Source organism: Daktulosphaira vitifoliae, unplaced genomic scaffold, assembly GCF_025091365.1.
Source record: "Daktulosphaira vitifoliae isolate Bord-2020 unplaced genomic scaffold, ASM2509136v1 Scaffold_2, whole genome shotgun sequence".
Taxonomy (NCBI): domain Eukaryota; kingdom Metazoa; phylum Arthropoda; class Insecta; order Hemiptera; family Phylloxeridae; genus Daktulosphaira; species Daktulosphaira vitifoliae.
This window is the reverse complement of record NW_026099573.1, coordinates 44403556-44423713: the sequence shown is the minus strand read 5'-3', so window position 1 is coordinate 44423713 and position 20158 is coordinate 44403556. Positions and strand designations below refer to the sequence as shown.

The window sequence follows — 20158 nt, the reverse complement described above, 5'->3', positions numbered from 1 at the left end:
AAATACTAAGAATACAATTAAAAAATAATAATAATGTTTTTATTTTAACTAAGAGCAAAAGGTTCCACCTAAATAATTACCAAGAGGGTAATTTGAGTCAAATATTTAGTTCTCTTAAATTAAGAGAACTCATTTATTATTTTCGATATTTTTTGTTAGAGGTAAATAAAATTAATTATTGGAGACTAATCAGTGAAAAAAATAAATATTAGTACACGTGTAAAAACCTGTAAAGTATGTCTTATTGACAATAGAGTAAATCATTTGAACCTGCAATAGGCTATTGTAGGTTCAACTGATGTATTAAAAATAGATGTATACATAATAGCATTTAGATAAGCACAATAATTATGTTATACTATAATGTAACATATAAAATAACAGAGAATTATTCTCAATTTTCATTTTGACTGAGTTTAATTTGCTTGCTGTGTTACGGTTAGCAAATTAAAAAAAAAAAGTATATTAATAGTACTGAATATTAAACAGTATTAAATACTAAATAGTTCACAAAAGATCACAAATCGTATCTAGTCGAAGACATTACCATCAAAAATTGAAAAAAATTCCCTCGTTCCCCGTAAATGGGGGAAACCTCCAAAAAAATTACAAATTTAAAAATCGCTAATTTTCGAAATTTTTTCAATTTTTTTTACTAAAATCTGCCGTAACTTTTTCAAAAATGAACATATCAATATAATTTTTTTTTATATAGATGCTTGATGTCTTTACCTATCATTTGGTATATTTTTTTTATAAATCTGACTTTTTACCTGCCCACAGGAGGGGATTTGAAATGACAACTTTTTTACAAAAAATTAATTTTTTCAACTTAACTTTTGAAAGTGTTCCGGAAGGTCTGACACTTTTATATATATCTTAAATTAAAGCTAATGTAATATACTTTATTATGGAAAAAAAAAATTTCGGACTTTATTTTATCTTCATGGTGAAAATGGCTACCGAATGCTATTTTTGTGTGAAAATTTTCGATTTTGTATTTTACATTTTTAACTTTATTATGCTATAACTTTTTGAAAAATGTATGGATCATTACAATTTTTTTATGAGAAGTAGTAATTATATAGATCTTTCATTCGACATACTTTTTTTTTTAAATCGGACCATTTCCCTTAATACAGGGGGGATTGAAAACATAAAAATGCATATAGAAAGTAGAACTTTTTCAACTTAACTTTTGAAAGTGTTCCGGAAGGTCTGACACTTTTATATATATTTTAAATTAAAGCTAATGTAATATACTTTATTATGGAAAAAAATTTCGGACTTTGTTTTGTCTTCACGGTGAAAATGGCTACCAAATGCTATTATTGTGTTAAAATTTTTGATTTTATTTTTTACATTTTTAATTTTATAATGCTATAACTTATTGAAAAGTGTATTGAGCAATATAATTTTTTTATGGGAAATACTATTTTTTAATAATCCCTTTTTCATTCGACATACTTTATCTTAATCAGGATATTAATAAGGAACTAGCAGNTTATCTTAATCATATTAATAAGCAACTAGCAGTTTATGAAGCTTTTGAAATAATACACCAATTTCTTTAAAATTAAACACTATCTAAAGATTTGCATCGAAGCGTTTATTTTTGATAGTGATTTTAATCACTGTCAGATATCATTATACTTGATCCAACTATACCACGTCACAACTGTGCCGCGACCCCCCTGTGCTGGGTTTTTTTTTTTCTGGAATGCACAACAAGCCTGTTGTAATCGGCATCTTATTTCTTGAGCGAATTTTCCGTCATCTGTATCAATGCTCCCCAAATAATTATATTCATTGAATACTTCTAGTGTGTCACCATCTAAATTTATATCCCAATTTGCTGTTTGATTACGACCACAGACGAGGATTTTAGTTTTTGACTTATTTATTTTCATATTGTATTCATCCTTGAAAATAATATTCATGGTCGTTAGCATAGTTTGTAACTTTATTTCTAAATATATAATTTATTTAATAATATATAATATACAGAATTAATCAAAACGTTATTATTATTGCAGCTTTCAAGCAGGTGTAATATTATTGTATGTATAAAATATATTAAAAACTAAATGTAAGTTACAATAATAGGCGATTTTTTATCATAAATGAGACTGTCTTTTGAAACAATGATAAATTATATCACATTTGATAAATGTGTTTATTGTGGAATATCAATTGTGATGTATTCTTAAAAAATGTAATAAATTTAAGGAATGAAAATCAATCAATATTTAGTCTACTGGATAAATCATAATGATAACAATTAATGGAGTATTAATTCTTTTTATTATTACTATTATTATTGTTTCATGTAGTTTGAATCGCGTTCTCTCATTCAGTACAATCACTGTATTCTACATGTATGACACTTCTTCATACGTTTATTTGAATTCATTTTCTTAAATAGACATCTTTATATTTTTAAAGCTAGTTTAATATGTAAGTTGCTAAAAAAAATTAATTTGGTACCCTTTTAAGAAATAAGGGACGGATTTAAGAAATATTTAATTACTTATAATTTGTGACATAAATACTACTCAATAAAGCTTAACACAATTATTTTCAAGATAATTATTATTTAGGTGAAATTTAGCTGTCCAATGACAGATCAATCACCCTGTAAAGATATTTAAATATTTTTTTAGTAAAATTTTATTCAATTTTTATTTAACAGTTTTATATATTTACTTATATATATAAAAGTGTCAGTATTTCCGTAACACTTTCAAAAATTATTAAAGGATCAGATTTATTAAAAAAATGTACCAAATAATAGGTACATACCTCACGTATTTATAAAAATAAAATTATATTAATTTGGTCATTTTTGATAATGTTATGGCAGTTTTAAGTAAAATAAATTAATAAATTTCAAAAATTAGTGATTTTTAAATTTGTAATTTTTTTGGAGATTTCCTCCATTTACGGTGAATGAGGGGAATTTTTTCAATTTATGAGGCTAATGTCTTCGATTAGATACGATTTGTGATCTTTTGACGTATCGTTGAAAGAAATCGGTTCGGCGAGAGCAGAGAAAAAGTGATAACAGACAAAAAACACATACCATAGTAAAATTAATACCTTCTCAACTTCACATGTTTGATAGATATCAATTTTAAAAAATACTGATAAAGCTAGTCCAAGGGGTCGATCACCCCTTAAATACGCTCTTGGTGTTCAAAATAAATCATAATATTCTAATATTAAAACTATCTTTGGTATCAACGATATAAATAAATTTTTATTATGAAATTATAGACAATACATTGAAATGTTTTAAATATATTTTCAAAAAAAACCCAAATTTAAATTTATATAAATGTAACTTAATCCAATACATTTTTGTAATTATTTTCAATCATTGTTAATAATTGTTGTTGATTCTGGAATTTCACAATTTTCAGTATAATTGCATTTATTTAAGTATTTTATAGTGCATTTATTAACACGGCTACCGAGAATTGACGGGCGATTATCGAAATTTTACCGTAAATCATTTAAAAAATAACGTTTTGATTTAGATGAATATAGGCATCTAAAGCAAAATTAATTATAATTAACATTAAGTATAGTATAACATTGATAAGTTTATTATATTATATCTTTACATTAAATAAAAAATTTGACTTGCATTTGTTTAGTATTTAACCTTGTCAAGTGTGTGAAATTTATTAATGGTTCAAGAAAATCTATATTACATCATTAATAATATTTAGCTATATTCATATTATCGGTTATTAGGTCAATCGGTAAAAAACTCTTTTACCGAATTTATAGATGTTTTTAATAAGATAATATTGAGATAAAAAATATTGGCCAAATATTAAAATCCGTAAATGAGCTATGTACTTCATTTTTTTTTTTAAAGGTAGATTGAAGAAAAAATTATATTTTTAATAATAATAAAAATTAAAAGCAAAGATTAGAATTTCTTGTTTATAGTAAAAATATTTCTATTGTACTGCTTTTTAAAAAATTTTATTTTTGGAGGTTACAGTTATTGTTTCATACCGATGATGGTATATTTATTTATTACTATTTTTTAAAAACAATTTATTTGAAATAGCTATTTAAATTTAGTACTATATAACTATTTTATCCTAATACTGTCTTCTAGTTGATTTGATCAATGTTTTTGTATAGTTTTTCACATTTAATGTTATTTTAAATTATTAATATTATATATTTAAACATTGATACAAAAAGGATAATTTAGCTCGCCTAATTAAATATACAATCTTGTTAGTATTTTGTAATGCTGTAAAAAAAAAAAGAAAAAATAGGGTGGAAAAAAAATTTAAATAAAATTGGTAATTATGTACTTTCTCTTTTAAAATACTATTTTATTTATCTTCAATTAAAAAAGATAAGGCATTAAATAATTTTGCAATTACCTTATATTCAATTACTTCTTATTTTTTAGAATCACTATTGTTTAAAAAAAATCATAAATATTAATAAGATAATTTATTATTATCATTTATGTTTTACATTAAATACACTTAAGGTACATTGCAATCTTATTTTATGATGGTAGGTTTAATCAATTTGAAAAATCAATATTTTTTAACCTATTAAATACTCCTTGTAGTAGACTTTCTGGATAATTACATTCTTGTATACCTATAACACATTTGTATAATTTATTCCTTAAAAATTACTGTTATGTGTTTAGTAAAAACAAAACCACGGTGACCCAACAATCAATATTATTGATTAGGTCTTTAGTGTTGTGAAACAGTTTTTTTGTTATTGCCGCGGATGTTTCAGAATTCTGAATAAGGTTTTAATATAGCGAATGCTTGACAAAAGTCTGTGGCTGTATGGTAATAACCTACCACTACTTCCACGCAGGTAAATAAAAATACTTTTACTTAAATGATGTAATTTTAATAGTCAATTAAATATTAGTAGCTTTGTAAAGTGCACTCTGCATCAAACAAAATCATGCACATATTACGCATCTATATAATAGGGTCTTAAAGATATTTTAAAAGCGTAAAAATTAAAATTGAGATTTTTTGTTTACTTTTTTCTACTTTGTAATTTAGAATCAATGTGAAGTTATAAAGATATTTTTTAATTTTATCTATTTTTAATTATAATTCTTTTATCAAAAAATTATAATTTGGTATTAAATATAATTGCAATTATTTTAAACGTCGAATGTGTATTATGTTTTTTTTTTTGAAGTAAAAGAAATTTATTATTAAAAAGCTCTTTAAAATTTTTTAATTAAATAAGGGTTGATAAATATTTCTCTTTACTATATATTTTAGAAGCCTTAAAGAATTTAAGTAAAAACTATTCAATCTTATTAAAAAATTAATGTTTCAATTTTAATGGAGTTTTAGGATATTTTATTTATTAAAAAAATATTCCTTATAAAAAATATATTTTTACAAAATAAATGAATAAACTTTAACATCTAGTCGATTTTTAATTTTATAGTATGTCTATTTTTTATCAACACTGAAATAAATAAATTACCTTCTGTGAACATATGATTTAGAATTAAATCAAATCGTTATTATTAAGGTCGATTCTTTCAAGATACAAAAGAATGTAAATAAAAAAATATATTAAAAGAAAATGTATTTCTTTAAAAATTTTTTATCATTTATTAATTTATTCAAAATGTATGTTGTCATAAAAAAAATGAAGTTAACTCCCCTTTATAAGGTATAAAGAATGAATTAAAAAAATTCTTGATAATTGAAAAATCAAGTATTATATAGTACTAAAATATAATATACAATACAATTATTATTTTAAGAGAAATCGAGTGCCTAATGTAAAAATAATCAACTTGTATACTATCAATCAAAATTTAACATTTATTTAACTTTAATCATTAAAATTTCATCATTAATTTAAACTCAAATAAAATTTTTTATCCTATATGGGATGGAGTCTTGCAAATACCTATTGTCATTTAGTTTAAAAATAGTTATGAATTACATAATAAAACAAGAAATTTAGTTATTTCACATAATATAATGGTAGACTACAGAGTAAGGTATTCTAGGGTTCCACACATAAAAAATATGAATACTTTTTTTGCACAAAATTTATTATGTTTAAAAATATATTAAGTAGGGGCATCAAATATATCACTGCCCTAAAGCGCCAAACACATCATAATACTGTTAGTTCATATTAATTGAATATTTTAATATTATATTCTAGTAGTTTTATGCCAGTAACTAAAGTTTTTTTTTATTTAACCTTAGAAAAATTGTGTAAATTAAGATAGGCTATTAAATCAATCAGTGTTATCACTAAAGTTAATTTTTTTTAATTACATAAGTATTAATTTTAATATTCGATTGACATCTTACTAATATTATAATATTTTTAACTTTATTATATAACACATTATTGCGTTCAAGGACTTTCGCGGTCACATTTAAACAATTCTGTTGTACTTATTACTACATAAGTATATATTTATTTTAATATTTACGAAAACGTTACTTAAGTACTAAAAATACTTCTGTTAGTGGTTCAATCGTAAAGTCTGTCATCATGACAGATGTAGTATTCCGTAGATAAATTATAAAAACGCGGCTTAGTTTGAACAAGCATAGATGATGATTTACAGTGATTCACAACTCTATCATAAAAAAATGCTTCGATGCGAATTTTATAAATTAAAGAATAATTTGTTCAATTTAATTTTACAATTATGATTGAAATACAATTTTAAAACTTTTCTAAAAAAATATTAAAGACTTATAAAGTTATTATTTTTTCATACAATATACATTATAATATAATGTATATTCATATTATGTAATAATCTGTAATCGTTCAGTTATACACATCTGCTAAACAAGCAGTTACTACTTCTTGGGAACATGAAGTATTTATTTAAAACTATAACCGCTGTGTTTTTCAACTTATTTTGACAATATAAATATATGATTTTCAAGTTACATGGTATAGATTTTTTTAGCTTCGATGCGAAACTGAGAAGATATTAATTTTACTATGATGAGTTTTTTTTTGTCTGTACCACATCTTCTCTGCTCTCGCCGAACCGATTTCTTTCAATGATACATCAAAAGATCACAAATCGTATCTAATCGAAGACATAACCTTCATAAATTAAAAAAATTCCCCTCGTTTCCCGTAATGGGGAAAATAACCAGTCATAAACACAAGTTAAAAATCACTTTGATAGAATCATTTACAATTACTCCACCTGAACCTATATTAAATTAAAGCTTATGCAATATACTTATTATGAAAAAAAAAATGTTGAACTTTATATTGTCTTCACGGTGAAAATGGCTACCGTACTAAAAAATATGCTATTTGTATTAATATTTAATTTTAAATTCATAAAAATAATTTGTTTTTAATTACTTTTTTATCGTAATAAATAATTTCAAAAGAAATGTTAAAAATTATTGTTTAACTCTTGGTGTTTAAGTAGATAATACAGTTGAAATATTCAGAACTGTTTTCCTAATAGTTATATCCTATAGTTTTTAATTAATTAGTAATGATATAAAAATACCAGCACAGTGGGGTCGCGGCACAGTGAAAATGTGGCATAGTTGGGTCCAGTATAGATAATATTTGACAGTGATTAAAATCACTATCATAAAAAACGCTGCAAATCTTAATAAAATGTAAATCTGTAGATAATGTTTAATTTTTAAAAATTGGTGGATTATTTCTAAAGCTACATGAACTCCTATTTCCTTATTTATATTCTGATTACAAGTTTAATGATTTATAAGTGTAATATATAAATATATATATAAAAATATATAAAGGGAAATGGTCCGATTTAAAAAAAAAAGTATGTTGCATAAAAGAAGAATATAAATAGTACTTATCATAAAAAAATTATAATGATCCATACATTTTTCCAAAAGTTATAGCGTAATAAAGTTAAAAATATACAAAAGAATTTTTTTACAAAAATCGTATTTTTTTTTTAACTTTAATGTTGGTTTTCACCATGAAAACAAAATAAAGGCCGAATGTTTTTTTTTTATTTAAGTATATTTTATAAGCTTTAATTTAAGATAGATATAAGTGTCAGTTTTTCCGTAACAATTTCAAAAATTATTGAAGTATCAGATTTATAAAAAAAAGTAATAACAAATAAAACAAATAATAGGTACATACCTCACTTATTTATAAAAATAAATTTTTATTTTTATTTTAAAAGTTTAAAAAACACATCATAGTAAAATAAATACTTTCTCAGCTTCGCAACGAAGCTAAAATGTCTTAATTATAAATCCCCGTAACGAAGTATGAAACACTATCCTGATCCAATCTTATAGTAAGATAAATTTGGCATTGTAATTTTTTATTACTTTATGAATTAAAGAAAATGTTATTTGGTTAGTTTTCTATTTAACATATTTTTTAGGAAAATACAAATATACTTGAATTGAATTAATCTAAGTTTAATTAAATAATTAAGGGCACATTTATATAACTCTTTACGTTGAATTTGGTTATTTTAGAAATGAGTCCAGTTTCAAGTTAAGATTAATGGAACGCTACGAACGTATAGGTAAGTTAGGAGAAGGAAGTTATGGCATGGTTTTCAAATGTCGAAATCGTGAAAATGGGAAAGTGGTCGCCATAAAAAAATTTGTTGAATCTGAGGACGACCCATTAATAAGAAAAATAGCTCTTCGTGAAATTCGAATGCTAAAAGTAATGACAACAATTATAATTTAGTAATTATTAGTAATTAGTTTAAAAAAGAATAAATGTTTTTAAATTGTGTATATACAGTATTTTCCATGAAAAAATATTAAACAGACCTACATTTATACCTTTACTTGAAAAGCCCTTTACAGAATAATTGTTAAAAACTATGACTTAAAAATGAAAAACAACATTTTTTTTTCTTTTCATGTTAATTGAAATTTAATCCCTTTCCTCTTTCTACTTTGAAATATTATTCACTTTAGTGATGAAAACGTTTATACTTTCAAACTAGAAAATGATCTATCTAATGAAATGACTGGTTTATAACAACTTTTAGACTAGTTTTTTGGAAATTATTAATTCTTTAATATAAAGATGGATCTGATTATTTTTATCTGTAGGTATGCCTGCTATTCCCGTATTATTAAAAAATTGCTAATATCTTTTTAAAATATTAATGCAAAAATTGATAACGACTAGTCAATTTCTAATTAGTAAGTTGGTTAAACATATATTTTTCCATTAAAAATTAACTTAATTTGATAAAATTACAGATGAGAAAGAGGGGGATAGGACAATTAACTTCTGAAAAGAAAAAATATTATATTTCTAATTTTTAAAGATATTGCATGAGTCATAGTTAAACAATCACTCTGTTTATGAAAAAGTCTTCCTTCGCCCATTTCTTAACCCAGTTCTGACTAATCGTACAATAACACTGAGTATTGGAAAAAAATATTTTGCTTTCACAAAGTCTTGGCATACCCTTTCCTTTCTAAATACATTACTCATTTTTATTATGTAAATAAACGAATTTTTTTATATATTAAAATAGACATTAAAGCATCCAAATTTAGTAAATCTGCTCGAAGTATTCAGACGTAAAAGAAAACTACATCTAGTGTTCGAATTTTGTGAACATACAGTACTTCACGAATTGGAGAGACATCCGTATGGTTGTTCAGAAATATTTACAAAACAAATTGTATGGCAGACGTTGCAAGCAGTAGCTTATTGTCATAGACATAATTGCATACACAGAGATATCAAACCAGAGAATATACTGCTTACGGCTCAAGGAGTAGTTAAATTGTGCGATTTTGGATTTGCAAGATTAATGAGTAAATTTTAAGTCTTTAAAAAAAAATCTAAAAATTAAAAAAAACAACAGTGGGATAGTGTTATAGTTTGATAAGTATAATTGATATAAGATTATACAAATATACTATTTTTAGATGATATAGTAATTAATATCACTATATTATTTGAGTAAAAACTCTTCGACGTGAATATGATAATTACAATAAATTGTATAATTGTAATTTCACATATATTTTAAAATTTCACTGAACTATTAAATACTTCTTAAATTATTTGTACAATTGAAAGTAAAGTATTTTTTTTTTAATTGCAATTTTTGAACTTTGACGACCAATTTCTGAAAGTAAAATAATTGAAAGATAGAATTTTTTTTTAATATCATAGTACTCTTCAAGATCCATAATTGGATATAGATTTAACATTTTCACTGACATTCAGGAACATTTTCAAAGGTTGAGTTGAAAAATTCATTTTACATGCGTAAATAGTCAAAATTTAACCTTTTTTGTACTTAGATTTTTCATAAAAATCACGTCAAAGAAAACTAATCTATACTATATTTTTCTGTTATTTTATTAGAATCAGTATTTTAAAAAAAATTTAATAAATTTTAAAATACAGAAAAAAATTAAAAACATGCTTTGTATAGTAATTTTGAAATAATTTTTATATGCTGAAATTTGAGGTTTCTTTTTCAATTTTCGATGACGATAAAATCAGATTCTTTTGATCAATAAACCAACAAAATCGGTCTTGTAAAAGTCTTCCCAACTTCGCATCGAAATTAAAATATTATATGCTTTGTTTAGAAAAAAAGTTTTTTTTTTAAATGCCTTTTATTACGTAATTCTAACATTACTTTATTAATTACTTGTTTTGCATAGATCCCGGAGAAAACTATACTGATTACGTAGCTACTAGGTGGTATAGATCTCCTGAATTACTTGTTGGAGATACTCTATATGGTCCATCTGTAGATGTATGGGCTATTGGTAAGAAATTAGAAAACGAAAGAATGCCATTTGAGATTTTGTTGATTATTTAATCGATTAAAATCCTATTTGTATTCTCTTTTTTTTTGTTTTACATGACTTCAATTTTTATAATTTGTAGGTTGTGTAGCTGCAGAACTGGTTAGAGGCGAAGCACTTTGGCCAGGAAAATCTGACGTGGATCAACTTTACTTAATACGATCTACTTTAGGTGAACTAAAAAGAATTGTGCTCGTTAAAAATAAAAAATATTTTTATATATTATTCTTTCAATAAAATTCCCGTGAAAAAATGTTTGTGTCACCAACAAACCTTATTGATATTATTTTCATAGGCGATTTGATAGCTAGACATATGCACATTTTTAAAATGAATGAATTTTTTCGTGGAATAAGCTTACCGCAGCCAGAATTGATAGAACCTCTTGAAAAAAAGTTACCAAAGCAAGCATTATCAATTCCTCACCTTTTAGATTTTTTCAAGGTAAAACTTAAATTACAATAAATTAAATAGATAAGATATTTTGAATTGTATTAAAAATTGATAATATTTTCTTTCCCAGAACATTGATAAATATTTTCAAAAAAAAAATATGTTGAAAGTAGGTAATTGTCTTAAATATTATCACTGAGAATTATATTTTGATCTATACATTATTCAAATTAGAGATTTAAAAATAATTACCATATCCATCAATAATTACGTGATTGTTGACCTTAAAGGTCGAATACTTAAAGAAGACAAGTCGTTAGAATATTTCACTTTTTTAATCTGTAATAAATTAACTAAGCTACTATTTAATTTAGTTTTCTATTATGCGTTTCATAGATGTGCCAAAAACGTCAAAATCGGGTATTTTTAATAATAATTTTATAATTTTTGACTTGAATGGTCAATGTTTTTTTCTTTTTTTAGCTTCGATGCGAAGCTGAGAAGGTATTGGTTTTATTAAGATGTGTTTATTTATTTATTTTTTTTTTGTGTCTGTTACCACTTTTTCTCAGCTCTCACCGAACGGATTTCTTTCAATGATACGTCAAAAGATCACAAATCGTATCTAGTTGAAGACATTACCCTTAAAAATTGAAAAAATTTTCCTCGTTCCCCGTAAATGGGGGAAACCTCCAAAAAAATTACAAATTTAAAATTCGCTAATTTTCAAATTTTTTTCAATTTTTTTTTACTAAAATCTGCCTAACTTTTTCAAAAATGAACATATCAATATAATTTTTTTTACATAGATGCTTGATGTCTTTACCTATCATTTAGTATATTTTTTTTCTAAATCTGACACTTAACCTGCTCACAGGGGGGGATTTAAAATGACAACTTTTTCACAAAAAATTAACTTTTTCAACTTAACTTTTGAAAATGTTCCGGAAGGTCTGACACTTTTATATATATATATCTTAAATTAAGCTTATATAATATACTTTATTATGGAAAAAAAATTTGACCTCTGGACTTGTCTTCGTGGTGAAAATGGCTACCAAATGCTATTTTCGTGTGAAAATTTTTGATTTTATTTTTTACTTTTTTAACTTTATAATACTATAACTTATTGAAAAGTGTATGAATCAACACAATTTTTTTATGAGAAATAATATTTTTTAATATTCCCTTTTTCATTCAGGATATTAATAAGAAAATAGCAGATAATGTAGCTTTTGGAATAATCCACCAATTTTTTACAATTAAACACTATCTAAAGATTTGCATCGAAGCGTTTTTTTTTATAGTGATTTTAATCACTGTCAGATATCATTATACTTGATCCAACTTTTCACGTCACCGCTGTGTCGCGATCCTCCTGTGCTGGGTTTTTTTTAATTGCATTGTATTAGCTTTAATTAAATATAAATTTAAAAAAATCAAGATTTCTGAAATATTTTCAAAATTCTTTTTGGATTTTCAAAAAAAAATGATGTCGTCGGCCTAACATATGTATAAAGTATTACTCAAAAATAATTTGTAATAATCCATTCAGTTTTAAAATGTTATTTCAATATAACTATAAAAATATAGTAAAATTAAATATGCCGTGACATATTTAGGAATTTTTTTATCATAGGCATGTACTAAATAATTTATAGAATGTAGTGTAGTTGGAAGCTTCCTCTCTTCTTAATTCCTCCTACCATGATTTTTATTTCATCAATTCACTACAGCACATTGTCATGTATAAGATATTACAAATCATATATTTAAAGTTTTCCGTCTTTAAGTATGAATAATCTAAATTATCGAGTAATTTGATATGAGTTTTCAACCACAAATTCATGAAAAGTAAAAAAACAATAATATTAAAATACAAGTAATGTATTCTATTAAATGACATGTATTTTTATTTTAAACAAATATTTTAAAAATTAAACACATAATTCAACTGTACTGTACTGTATATCTTATATAGTAAATGTAACATATAAAATTAAAACATGTTTTAAAGTCTGTACATATATATACTATACATATCATATGTATATGTACTAAGTAAGAAATTTGAACAAAAATTGAATAAACAATGACATTTTATGTTTTTTTGAGTATTTTTGGTCAATTTTCTTAAAACGCGTTGAGCGACCTGTAAAATTTTTTTTTTAAACCTCCAATTTTCATAAAATGTTTATTTTAATGTATATAATAAATTTATAAGGTATCTCATAAACATTTCGAAGATTGATTTTTTTTGCGCCACTATGATATACTATTGTATAGTATATCATATTTCAATCAAAAAATAAAAAATGTATTTATTTTAGATAAATAATAATACAAACAAAAACTTTTCAAGAGTCACATTTTTTAGAATATTCTCCCTTGATCTTATCCCGCTAAATTTACATCCATGTTTCTACCTAAGAATTTTTTTTAAATAAATGGTTCAATTTCAATATACAAATTAGTCCTAACAATAAGAAACTTATTTTCTTAAAAGTTTTATAAAACCCCAACACAAATTTAAACAAATTTTCTCTAAAATTATACAATTGGATTAAATTCTCAAAACAAGTGCTCTTAAAGTGTTAGTCTTAAATTGTCTAAAACTCTTAAATTGTTTTATACTTACTATTAATGATGGGAAATATTGAATAGTAACTATCGAACTATTCGATATTCATTCAAAAGCTTTTCGAAGATTAAAAATATTCGATAGTTACCCAATATATTCAAATAGTTTAAGAAACTATTCGATAGATTTTTAAATATTTATAGTCTATACTAAAATATACTATTTGGTTTGGTTGTATGTAAACAATTCGAATAGTTATTCGATAGTTTAATATATTGGAAAATTACATCAGTACAACATACGTTCAATTTTTATTTAAATAATTAAATTTAAGAAAAATTGTAATTTTTAAGTATAATATGACATGCAAACATCATACACAGTAATACTACACCCAGAGAAAAACCTCGATCTATATAATAAATTCATTGTTCAATTTAATAAATATATCATTACTATTGAACCTATGATATATTTATCAATATGATAATTTTTTTTCTTGTCTTGAACAATAATTATTCATAAGAATAGTTATTTTGTTCGTATTAATAAAACATTATCATAAACCCTTGATAAAATTTCTCTATCAAAATTGATTGAGGTTTTTCTTTGGGTGTACTGATGATCATTCTGATCACCCTCCGGGTACTTCTATTAAGAATATATAACATATTGATGTGAATAGCACAATTATTAAAAATTTGCCACTATTTGCAAATAATTCATATTAATTTTTTGTATAGATGTGTTTAGAAAAAGATCCATTAAGAAGATGGACATGTGATCAATTGTTACGTCATCCATTCTTTGACAATTTTTCATTTAAATACCCAGAAAATGATTTGTATGAATTTGAAAAATTAAAAACGTTCAGAGAAAAATCCAAGGTATTAATTTAGCTCAAATAAGTATGTTTTAAACGTATTGTATAAAGAGAATATTTTGATGAGTGACATATATCCAATAATAATATGTTAGAAAATTAATTTTTTTTTAGAAAAAATATTAGTAGAAACAGAATATTAACTAAAAAATTTAACTAAGCGACATTTTTTTGTCCATGACTTCCTCTTTTTGATACCTAGAAAAAATTTTATGAATAAAAAGAGTTTTTAACTTAATTAAATGAACGTCCAAATATTATAATAATTAAGTTCTAGGTGGCATAAAATGTTGATGTTGAATGAATAAAATTTACGTTACCTAGTTTGTTAGTTAAAATATTCTACGAGTAGAAATGTATAAATTATTGTTTTATATTAATAATTATTACCAAATCCTATTTAAGAAGCGGATAACAATTCAAATGAGTTAGATCTTATGTATGAGGCTAATATTAGCATTAAAATTAAAAAAACAGTTTTTGAATTAACAAATTGAATATTTACTAAGTAGTATTGTTATATATGGGTGTACTATTTTTATTTGTTTTTTTAGAACGGACATTACATAAACATAGCATCAACATTATTTCCTCAAATCCCGAGCAACAATCAAAGTCCAGATTTGGCAAGGCCAATAAAAGTACCTCAAAAACATTTTGACCATCTACCGGACATCTGACCAAAAAAGTAAATTCAAGCTTAAATTGAGTCGATTGTATATTTTATATTATATACAACGATAATAATTTGATAATAGTGCCTTATTGTAAATTTAGTATCCAAATATGAATTTTATCGTTATATAATTTATAATTTTCAAATTATCACTTACAACAATAATAAACGACACCCCAGTTCAAAACTGAAACAATTAAAAGAATTTAGATTTTGAGTTTTGATCTTTAATAAGTTGTACTCATTATCAAAATTTAAAGTTTATAAATTAAATTCAATATAACTTAATTATTTTTAAAAAAGGACGTTTTTAATATTGAATTTTACATTTACGTGTAAAATATTTTTGAAATCATTGTACAGAAAATTTTGATTTTTTGAGTTGACATAGATTTGAACTTGGGCGTCAATAAAATAATTTGTTAACAATTGATTACCATAAAAAGTACCTGTGCTTTATAACATAAAGTTTATATTATAAAATAGTTTAATATTATTTTCTAATATTTTATTCACTTTTTTATTAATATTAGAATACATTTTAAACAATTGTATAGGTTTTTTTATTGTAAACAATGAATAATTTAAACATTTATGACTTGTTTTTATCTTTAAAATAAATAATTTCTTTTGAAATCAGTATTATAGAGTTAACTAAAATTAAACAATACATTATATACACAAGAAAATATTGGATGTGTTATGTAATCAATAATGTTAACTATGAGTTAAGTTGAGTCTTTTTGAATTTATATTAATTACATACTGGACTCTTGAATTGAATATATTATGTTGAACATTGATACATTTCAAAACAAGAAATAAAAAAATTATAATAAAAATATTAATCCTCTTGATTTAAACCTGTAAGGGTTTAAATTAATTTGAATCCAAATTTAACTACAACCAATATTCTTAGAATGAGAAAGTGGCTAGTCACATTAACGTTATAAAAAAAGAGTTATGTTAACCCCGTAAATATATTGAAACCAATACTCCACTAGTTCTAGGTGAAAATTTATATGCAATCGTGTATAACTACAAACTTACTTAGGATCAAAATAAATATCAATATAATGTCAAATTCATTCAAAATTCACAAAACTCAAATTTTGTTAAAACATAAAAAACTGTTGTAATTCTGGAATGTTACAACAAAATGATATCATTCTTTAACACAAAATCACAAAATACAATACGATTTGATGATTTTAATTTTACAATTTTTTATCGTAATACCATACAAGATGTAAATATTGAATAATATGATCGGTACTAAGAGTTTGTTCAACACTAGAAATATACAAATTGGTGGAGCTAAAAATGCATAAGTATTACATACCTTTAAATGCAATTTTAATCTTACTAGAGTAATTTGTTTTAATGAAATAGAAATTATTAAAGCATTATAAAAACGATTAATTTTGATCTCAAACACTCAGGGGCGTAATTAAGAGATAAATCCCCTCAAATAAAAAATAATTACACAATGAAGATCATTTTTTCGAAAAGGAAAGTGAAAACTATTCTTTATTACTCCCTTCACAATAAAACTTTAATTATCCCTATTTTCAACTATGGTATAGTGGTATCTCTCTTTACAGTTAGTCAATTATTTTAACCAGTTCTTCGATATATATGTAAATTTGATACAAAAAACTTATATTTAGTATTATTTAAAAAAATATTTAGTCGGCAATATTAATTTTTTCGCCCCCTCATATTTTTTGCTACGGAACGGCTGTTATAAGTTATAGTGGTATCCAATATTGGCTATTTTATAGAATAACCCTGTAGTTCGTTACCTCAATTTATTATAAGCCATTGATAATTACAACATTTTTTTTGCAAAGCCCCCGTTCCATTTAATATACATGTGATGTTGTCACGTTACCATTATTGTAAAATAGTATAAAATAAAACTCAGACCGCGAATCTGCTACTATCGACTGATGAATTGACCATAAAAAATAATTATCGCGAAATTAGCAAACAATCTATTTAAACCCAAAGTAATTTGCTATCGTGGTTATTCGACTTCAGTGCGTAGCCTTGTTCTTTGAGTCATTTATCAGTTTCAGTACTCGTTTATCGATGTCCGACTTTTTTAATCAAGTCAAGAGTTTGTTCATTCGTTTTGACGCTCACTTACTTTTGTCCTCTACATTTCAGAGTACTTATGCCTTACATTTCGTCTGCATCTCATACATAAGTGTCACCCTTATTCCCTTCCTATAACAACGGACTTCCGACACCCACAGTGACTCCGGAATGTCAGCCGAACGAAAATATCTACTCTCACTCAACCAAATTATTATCATCATCATCTTCGTATACTCAACCCATCCTGGCTTTCGATATTGGTTTGTTTTGTATTATGACATACATAATGCATTAACATAAAAAGGTCGCAAAAATGATTATTAAATATTATTTTTCGTTTAATTAAGTGATTTATGATAATTCAATCACTCTGTATTTCATGTAATACATCATACATATATGTATCATTATTTAAATATATAACCGGTTTCGAATTAATTATCATACATGCTTATAGATATTACAAATGTTGTTATACAACAAATGCCGTAGAACACTTAATGTTATATGAATAAATGAGACAACGTAAGTAACCGGATGAATTAATCTAATTTAGACTGAACAATAGAGTAATATTCATAGATATCATAAACATAATAATTAGTGATGGGAAATATCCAGTGCTCGCAATGGAAAATTTTTTGAACCGGAACGCATTTTTTTTTTAATACATACTAAAAAAAAATCAAGTTATGAGTGTCATTGATGAATGAATTCTCAATTAATGAATGTAATCCACATATACTTTTATTATATTATATGATAATCGTGCACATCCTTCAGCACACATACTCATTATGCCAATCTAGTATGGATTGTATATTTCAAATAAAAAAAAAAATGTATAAAGAACTATATATAAACTTTTCTATATTTATAACTCAAAAAGTACAGCATCAATACAATCAAATCCGTGTCCATCCAAACAATCAAGTAATGATTTAGTAATAGTTTCAGCAGAGGTATTAGAGAGTTCAATTAAGTCAAGATTAAAAGTATAAGGTTCACAGGGAAAATCTTCAATAAATGCACGGACAACAACTACTAATGTTGTTAATTTGCTAAGAGTAGTTGACTCGTCGATTAAAATAGATATTTTTGTTTTAGTTAAAATTGTATTTTGGCAAATAATTTTTTTCAGTATCTAATCAGTTCTAAAAACTTTTTCAGTAGTAATTTTGATTTCAATGCATTTTCGAAACTTTTTTCTATCGTTTTTCTTTTGATTGTTTATGTAATTCTACTGATTAGTTAAGATGTGAGCGTCAAATTTTTTGTGTTCAAATATTTTTTTTCTAAGACTAGACATTTGGCCTTTTTTTGACTTTCCATTCGAAATTATAGTACAGTATTGCCAAGGTTTAGAAAAGCGAAGGGTTTTATCAACAGCAGATAATCCTAAATTTGTAATATTTTTACAAATCAAAAACCACCTAATGCTTTATTTTTAACTACTAGTTACTCGTTTACAGTTTTGAAATTCTCGTACTGACCTTTATTCCAAAATCGGGCAAGTCACTAGTTTCGTGGAGTTCCATATTTTCATTTGATTCTTTAATACGTGATGTATATTCACTTTCAACGCACGGTCTTTTATTTGCAGTAAGATCACATTCATCATTAGACTTTGAACGTTTATTTATCCAATTTAGTAAAGAAGAAGAACTCATATTTTTCGAAATAATACACGAAATAATACACGCTATAAAATAATGTTGTACTTTACGATCAGCAAAATATAATGCAAAAATTACTGCAGCTAAAACGATACTGAACGGCGAACGCTAATTGAAACATACAAGTATGTTTACTTAGAAAAATCAAAAAATTTTACAATTGATAACGGGGCACGTGGCACGGGGGGATGTCGAAAAGTCTTATGCATCGGTCCATATTAAATAGTATTTCTTATCGCACGTTAAAAATACCCATATGTATGTGAGAATATAGCCAAATTACTATATTGGCAAACGGCGATTATCGTATACATAGATAAGCAATAAATTTACTTATGCGTCGTGGTCGTTCGACGTTTTTTATCATTTCAATAATTACAATTCTGCAAAATGTTTAAATTTTACCAAAGTATGGTACGGTACACATTTGAAGGGTACAGGGGATAAACGGTAATAGTCCATTTTTGTAAATTGTTCAGGAGAGCAAAAACAAAACACGGACTACAGTCTTTCTTCGCCAGTATATATAGTTTTTTTTGTTTAATAACAGCGGACTAAAAGATTTTTTCATCTAATTGATTTCAAAAGTCAACACTACTCATATTCTGCTATCGAATGAAACTATAATATAAAAATTGATAAAATTGGACTATTACCGTTTTTCCCCTGTACCCTTCATTTGTTTGAAACGGAACGATAAATGTATTTTTTTTACGAGACGGAACGCTAAAAAAATTTTTGTCGTGAACCGGAACTGCGTTCCGGTATATTTCGAGCCCTGAAAATATCGAACTATTCGATAGTCATTCAAAAACTATTCGAATAGTAAAAATATTTGATAGTTTATACTAAAAATAAAATATTCGGTTGTATAAACACAATTCGAATAGTTAATCGATAGTTTAAAATATTTGAAAATGCTCATCACTAATTTTTTAGCTTCGATGCGAAGCTGAGAAGGTATTAATTTTACTATGATGTGTTTTTTTTTTTATTTTTTTTTTTTTTTTT

The 20158-nt window shown here is 24.7% G+C and overlaps 2 protein-coding genes and 1 long non-coding RNA gene across 3 annotated transcripts; 1 reads left to right on the top strand and 2 right to left on the bottom strand.

Annotated features, from left to right (window-relative positions):
- Nucleotides 1-1547: 1547 nt before the first annotated feature.
- Nucleotides 1548-19315, bottom strand: LOC126897529 (uncharacterized). The gene is made up of 2 exons (XM_050671209.1): nt 18965-19315; nt 1548-1922 (listed from the first exon to the last, which is right to left on the bottom strand). Exons 1-2 carry the CDS (start codon nt 19139-19141, stop codon nt 1638-1640), a joined length of 462 nt encoding a protein of 153 aa, XP_050527166.1. The 5' UTR covers nt 19142-19315; the 3' UTR covers nt 1548-1637.
- Nucleotides 4250-15847, top strand: LOC126897528 (cyclin-dependent kinase-like 4). Its single transcript, XM_050671208.1, has 9 exons — nt 4250-4328; nt 4694-4872; nt 8511-8706; nt 9539-9824; nt 10689-10796; nt 10918-11007; nt 11131-11279; nt 14553-14696; nt 15247-15847. Exons 2-9 carry the CDS (start codon nt 4817-4819, stop codon nt 15370-15372), a joined length of 1155 nt encoding a protein of 384 aa, XP_050527165.1. The 5' UTR covers nt 4250-4328; nt 4694-4816; the 3' UTR covers nt 15373-15847.
- LOC126897530 (uncharacterized) lies at nt 13321-14546 on the bottom strand. The gene is made up of 3 exons (XR_007702121.1): nt 13867-14546; nt 13577-13654; nt 13321-13380 (listed from the first exon to the last, which is right to left on the bottom strand). It is a non-coding gene; the product is annotated as an uncharacterized LOC126897530 (long non-coding RNA).
- Nucleotides 19316-20158: the final 843 nt, after the last annotated feature.